The sequence below is a fragment of the Seriola lalandi genome, unplaced genomic scaffold, assembly GCF_002814215.2.
Source record: "Seriola lalandi dorsalis isolate HSWRI2012SDOR001 ecotype SW California unplaced genomic scaffold, Sedor1 jcf7180002054346, whole genome shotgun sequence".
NCBI lineage: Eukaryota > Metazoa > Chordata > Actinopteri > Carangiformes > Carangidae > Seriola > Seriola lalandi.
Window position 1 is genome coordinate 637,387 of NW_019524899.1, and position 6,718 is coordinate 644,104.

General features: G+C 41.4%; 1 protein-coding gene across 1 annotated transcript in view; it reads right to left on the minus strand.

The window, feature by feature from the left end:
• The window catches only part of sema4gb (sema domain, immunoglobulin domain (Ig), transmembrane domain (TM) and short cytoplasmic domain, (semaphorin) 4Gb), a 36,517-nt gene that overhangs the window by 12,032 nt on the left and 17,767 nt on the right, over positions 1-6,718 (minus strand). Inside the window, exons 8-11 of the mRNA XM_023407755.2 lie at positions 3,835-4,010; positions 1,256-1,394; positions 939-1,161; positions 102-217 (exon numbers count right to left, since the gene is read on the minus strand). Of these exons, the coding sequence (XP_023263523.1) occupies positions 102-217; positions 939-1,161; positions 1,256-1,394; positions 3,835-4,010 (654 nt within the window). The remainder of the gene's footprint in view (positions 1-101; positions 218-938; positions 1,162-1,255; positions 1,395-3,834; positions 4,011-6,718) is intronic.

Genomic DNA, 6,718 nt, shown 5'->3' on the forward strand with positions numbered 1-6,718 from the left:
TATGAGGTAAATGTATTAACCAGAACATGATCTATCATCTTTTCATTTGCAACTCTTTAGCATAAAAAAGCCATTTACACACTCACAGCATGAATACGTACCAGAGCTGCGGATATGACCATGCTCTCTATGGGCTGCGGTTTATCAAACAATTGCAGCTCCTCTATGATATGCATTTCTCCGTCAACGTCTACAGCTCTGTGCAACCACCCGTCATCTGTAGGAAAAGACACAACCTTGTCAAACAAGACACTAGAATAACCTGGAGAGGCAATAAATAGTACAAGATATAGTCAACATGAAAACACCAACAATGTGTTAGGCCATCACTCAAGACATCCTGACTTCCCTATCTTTAATCATAGTCTCAGCCCTAAGGCTGTTTATCTCTATCAAAGATGCAAATGGTCACAAATATATAGTTTAATTAAAGAAAAGACTCAGTAATTTCCCAAAACAGCTGGAGACTGTAGTTTTCAGCAAATATTTCTCAAACAGGAGCAAATGGTGATTTGTTTGGGACTATTTACAGTTGTGGATTAATATGCACTTAATGACCATTTCCAGCAGCAGGATGTGTATATGGAACTGGATTGAAATAAATTGTTAATGAAGGAACATGTCACCCAGTGCGAGAATGTGTTTTCAGCAATGCTAGCGGCAAAGACGGTTTGAAGACTAAAGGAAATATCTCACACAGCTAGTGGATGGTTTGCGATGCAGTTTTGTTCAGACACTCACATATTCACATAGACATTAGCAGGAAGCCACATACAGCCTACCAGAGCTGCTAGCATGGCTGTAGATTCAGTCCTGTCACACAACAATGCAGCAGCTCTGCGGCAATATCAGGCTGCTACAACACACACAATACTTGTGAGGCGAGTCAGTTTTAGTCTTTTCACTAGAGTCGTCGTGTGTTCAGTAGTAAAACTCACCAGTTCCCAAAAACAGAACAGTATAAATGTTTCCATCCAGCGCCGGCTCCTTGTGCACGGCTATCTTGACATAGTTGACACTCCTCTTGAACAAAAGAGGACGGACCCCTATTGGGTGCACCTGGCCGGCCATCAGTGGGTGCCTTCTGGCAAAAGTGAGGACATTGTCTGGGAGGTCTCGGGATGAGTTGATGCCCTGGGACCTGTGCAGATCTGTTATGCACTGTGAGATATGAGAGAAAGCGAGGCAGAGAAATGATCAGTGCTCTTTTGTTTAAATGTTTGTATAAAAAGTGGTTTTAACTGATTGAACTTACAGATCCAGGTCTTGGCTCTGGCACCTTCCCTGTGTACTCCCTCCACTTTGAGTCCTGCACCTCCATGTACGGCCCCTCGAAAACCTTCTGTACATCTGAGAAGGCATACTGGCAGATAGCAGAAGCTTTGATATTCTTCCTGAAAGACAATACCCCCCCACCCCCCCATCACCACCACCCCAGAGGACACACTCAGGATTAATGATTCAACGTTGAATAAACACTGAGAGGTTATTATCTGGGGAGCAGCTGCCACCCAGATCGAATTTCAAGCACATCACAGATCGTCAGTGGCCACTGACAGGTGAAAAGGTAACTAGGCTACCGAGAAGACTTCTCTATTCTCTGAAAACCGTGGGTGTTGAGGTTGTAAAGGTTTTTTTGGGGTTTTTTTTTTTACATTTGCATTTTAGCAATTTGTCTTGCGTGGACATGTGGGAGCGGTGTCACTGACAGGTGTGTAATTTTCCCTCTTTATCTCCAGTCGCTACTCCAGTCATCCACTCCAGAAGGAAATATTTGTTTTGCAGATTTTTCAACACCACACTCACAGCACTGAAATTCCCACTCCCCCGTGAGTCATAAATAAAACAGCCCCTTTTGTGGTTTTGGTGGCGTACCTGTGAAAGAAAAGATTTGTTCAGCAACATAAAACAGCATGAGTTGTGGAGTTGGGAACCAGGTGACCCTTAATCTTCAGCCCTAAAGGTGAGATTAGTAATGGGGTGGGTTGTGTCTGCGTCACATTCTTGGATCCATTGTGTGCCCACCTCGGCCTTCAAAAGCAGTCAAGTGAGAAAAATGAGATCGAAGTGAAACCAGAATCTGTCTTCAAACCAGGTGAGCGGTATAGCTCCGGGGCTTACTCACTCTCGCACAGTTGAGTCTAATGCATAGTAATGACTACTACTCAGACAGGTGTATGTTTTTAAAAGGAAACCAGAGGAAGCTTCTGCAGTAGAACAAGAGGACAGACACACCGACAGAGGTTGAGCTCGAATATCCACAAAAGAGAAGCATGGAAGTGGGAAAAAAAAAAAAAAAAAGAAGGAAAAAGCAAGAGAGAAATAGACAGCGTTACTGTGCTGTTGCAATGCAATCCTCTCCATCAGAATCCAAACACCCTTGGGACGGTTTTATGCAGCATGACTCTGCATATCAGCATAAACACACACGCACATCGCTGCCAGATATTCCAGTCGTCCTCTGACACTGTCACACTAGCTCTGACTGCAGCTCGGCTCGCTCTGTTCTGATAACAACTCACCTAGGGTTTGAAATAATGAGTTTTCCTGTTATCCGTTAATCTTTTTATTATAACTACAATTAATCATTTATTCTAGAAAATAGAAAAAAAATGTGCATAACAAGGTTTCAGAGCCCAAGGTGACATTATTTTGTCTGAACAATAGGCCGACCCCCCCCCCCAATTTTTCAATTTAAGTTAAGTTCATTTTTACAGCCAGTACAACAACCTGTTGTTAGGCATTTGTCCTAGTGTGTTCATAGGACAGACATAACAACACTCAGCACAACACACCAATGATGAAACCATAAACACAAGAACAATTTAAAGCACCAGAGATGTGACCTAAAAACTATACACCTTGAGGGCAGGAGCTTAAATAACTTAAATATGCAAACCATATAATTACAATGTCAAGCAACTAAAACCAAAATGTACCTTAAAGTGCCAGAGGTTTTTTTCGTGAAGTTGAACTTTTTGAATCGAAGTTTGTGATTGGAGAGAGTGGCCAAGAACTTTAGATGCAATTTGTTGTTTTTTTTTGGCCATTTTATGCCTTTAATAGATAGAACCAGTAGAGACAGACAGGAAATTCAGCAGAGAGTAAGGGGATGACATGCAGTAAATGGTCTGGCTGGCTGGGAGTCGAAGTGGGGACTCAGGGCATTAGAGCCCATGTGGTATGTGCCCTAACCGTTCAGCTATCAGGCCGTCCCTTAGATGCAATCTTACAATGACATAAAACAGAGAAAAGCATGTAACCCCACAGTGGAGAAGCTGAAATCAAAAAACGTTTTGTTGTTTAGTAATTTTCTGTTGATTGACTAATTAATTAATTGGACAATCATTACAGCACAACTCAATTCTTTTATCCAACCTCTACATAAACCTGGCCTCTATTTATCTTAAAATGATATAACCACATTGTCATGTTATTATGCATCACAGGACTCTCTAAAAGGAGGGGTTAAAACCACAAACAACTTTTGTTTCTTTTTCAATTCAGTTAAGGGAAATGTTTATCCTTCTACCATGTGCACAAAAGCTCACACCAGTGCTTGACCTCACTAATGATCTTGTGGCTTGCTGTGCTTGTAGTTTATTCTTTCAGGTTGTGTATTTTTTTTTTTTTTTTTTGCTCACAAAGTAATCGCTGTTTAACTTTAAGGTTTCAATTCCTTACACCAAATGCTGTAGTGGATAACTAAACAAAACACTCTTCATTTTTTCTACAAAGACAGATGATATAAATGAGAAATGAGAGATCGCATTGAGTTACTGAAGCTGGCGGAACAGAGGCTCGCAAAGACGTGACTTTAACATAGTCTCTTACCATTCCAGGCCGAAGATGCCGTAGAAAACGCTGCTTTGAGCGTCCCGACCCTGCAGGACAAACACACTGCGCAGGATATTGAGGTGCAGCTCATACTCTGGGACTGAACACACCATCCTGGCCTTGAGAAAGGAGGTCCACTTCCTCTGCAGGGTCCTCTGGCCACCCCAGTCCGTCTGCAGACACAGGAAGACAGCGGATGAATGACTGGATGGATGAATGACTGGATGGATGAATGACTGGATGGATGGATGGATGGATTTTCCAATCACATAAATCCACCCACTCTCATATATCATATACACATCAATGCCAAGTAATCTGAGACTGCATTACAGTAACAGGCACATAAAGATATAACCAAAAATATAGGAATGAAATCATAATGTACACATAATTATACACATACATAAAAACAGACGAGGCAGAGAGTCTTATGAAAGTGGAGCTGAAATGTTAGAGTATGCCTGCTTTAGCAGATTTGCTCTAATTGCGTTTCAGTAACACTGGGAGGCGAGGCTGCGAGAAATCTCTCCCTAAAAGAGTAATTTAGCACACCTCATTTAAAAGAGAGGGGGAGAAAAAAGCGGTGGAGACGACCTCCTCTTCTCTTATTTTGTTTATCTGAATTATAGTGCTTCATCTTTCTTCATTTATGTCTTTCGCAGAGATCCGTCGCTCTGCCTGCCTCCGCCTCCCACACAAAAAGGCAAAGCAGCTTAAGTCAACATAAGTATCTAAAACACAAAAGCCTGCATTAGGAACACTTCCATCAATAATACCAACTCTGTTATTTGGTATAAGAGAAACACAAAGGGAGGGGAAGGACTGCAGACAAATGCATCCACTATTGGGGTTCGTTCTTCTCTGCAGAATGAAGTCTCTAGAGAGCTGCCGTTGGCAGGGATGTTAGTGAAGCAGTGGCAAGATGGATGCTATTGAGAAAACAACATAAAAGGTTCTTATAGAGATGGATGCAAGGTTATTATTGTGGAAAGAGCTAAAGGGAGGCACTGACAGATTACAATCTACGTCAGTCAAACCAGCGTCTGGGTCATCGGGCTGTCATGACGTAAATCCAAAGGAGTCGAGAATCAAATCATAGCACTGTAAAGATATGCCTGTAGGGACATCAACCCTGGAGGAGACGATGGAGACTGTGATGCTGTTTGAGCAGGAAGTGAGGTTGATTTTCTGAAGTTATAACAGAGAAAAAAAGACAATCTTCTTTCTTTCTTTCATTCTTTCTTTCTTTCCTTGGGATATATGAAGGTGAATATTAATTAAAGTCAGAGTGGCACTGAGAAGGCCTTGTTTTCATGCCATTTACACTCTTCTGCGCGAAAATAGGTCATGATCGCAGAGGAAGTCGATGCAGTCTGGGCTGTGAAGTGGGAAACAGAGGAGAGTGCGACTAGTTAGGCAGATACAAAAATGGCAGGTCTTCAGCGGTTTCAGGCCAGAGGCGATTGCCAGGGCACAATCTGCGGATCTGCCTCCAACCAGCGTGGTGCGTTCTACGCTGCCACGAGGGGCAAAGCCGGGGACCGGCTCGACATCCGCATGCGCTGCTGTGGCCTAGTTCAGACTGAGTTATTACACTCTCGAGTGCTCTGACAACTCCACAGCGCTGGTGAAGAGAGGAGCCTAGACCTTATTTCCAGAAATGATGCAGAGAGAATCACAAGAAGATGAACTGTCAGAGAGTATGGGATTAAAAAAAAAAAAAAAAAAAAATGTGAGAGGGATTATTTCACCTGCAGCAGTTGTGTATCACCTTTTGGGAAAAAAAAATGTGCATTGATGTATTTAAAAATGTGCACGCACCAAAAGAAAAGACAAATATGATTTAGAGATATAGCTGCAGAGTCATTTCCTTTTTTTCATTCTTTCTTGGGGCAAAATGTGTGCACAAGTAACTTCAGAAAAGCTACACAAAAACTCAATTTAATGCATAACAGAAACAGAGGAGCGACTCACAGCTACAAAAATAAAAAGCAAGCCCCTCTCAGATATGCGCCTTGTTACGTAAATGTCACAGCGGTTTAAGTTGTCATCTCACGTCTGAACAAGTGCCAGAGTCACTTCTACATAAAAGTCACGGCGGCGATTACAAGGTCGGACCTTGTAAAATTTCCATATCAATCAAACATGGCAAGTGTGAAGTGAACACTGTCAGATTAACATAAAGGCTGCAGCGGCACAAGGTGAAACATGCAGAGAGAGAGAATGAACCCCACCTCATTAAGAGCAGTGTAGCAAATATGCTGCATCAGTCAGTCTTAATTTCTTATTCACAAAGAAAATCCAACCACTAAAATAAAAGCCCTATACTTCCTCTACATTTCGACTAAATGAATATCTAGCAAAACATTTTACATACAGCATGTCAGCAAATATCAGATTCATTCAGTGATTGTACACAGTTGGACATTATAAATGATAAATTATGAATTAGAATTCTATACTGAAACTGATGAGAAAATGTATTTTTACTGAATTCGCTGAGAGAAACAATTGTTACGTTAAATACGTTTTAAAATCTTCAGATACAAGAAATTAAGTTATACATCTTTGGGAATTTTTTAGAATTATTAGCTCCAGATGGTTCCAAACATAAAAGAATAGCCAATCACACTGTTACCTACGAGAACCATCTCCCATTGACTGGTCTGGGCAGTTTAAAGTTTGTCTCCAGACATGTTTCAAACCATGTAAAAATACTCTGCTGTGATTAATATTTTGTTTAACATGTTTTTCCGACATAAAAAGTTAAAAAAGTTGTAGTTGCATCTAAGTTGTATCTACATAGTTAGCGTTAGAGGAAACAGAGTGACTTAGCCACATGTTTGAGTCTCAGTCAGACCTAGACTCAGATGAAGAG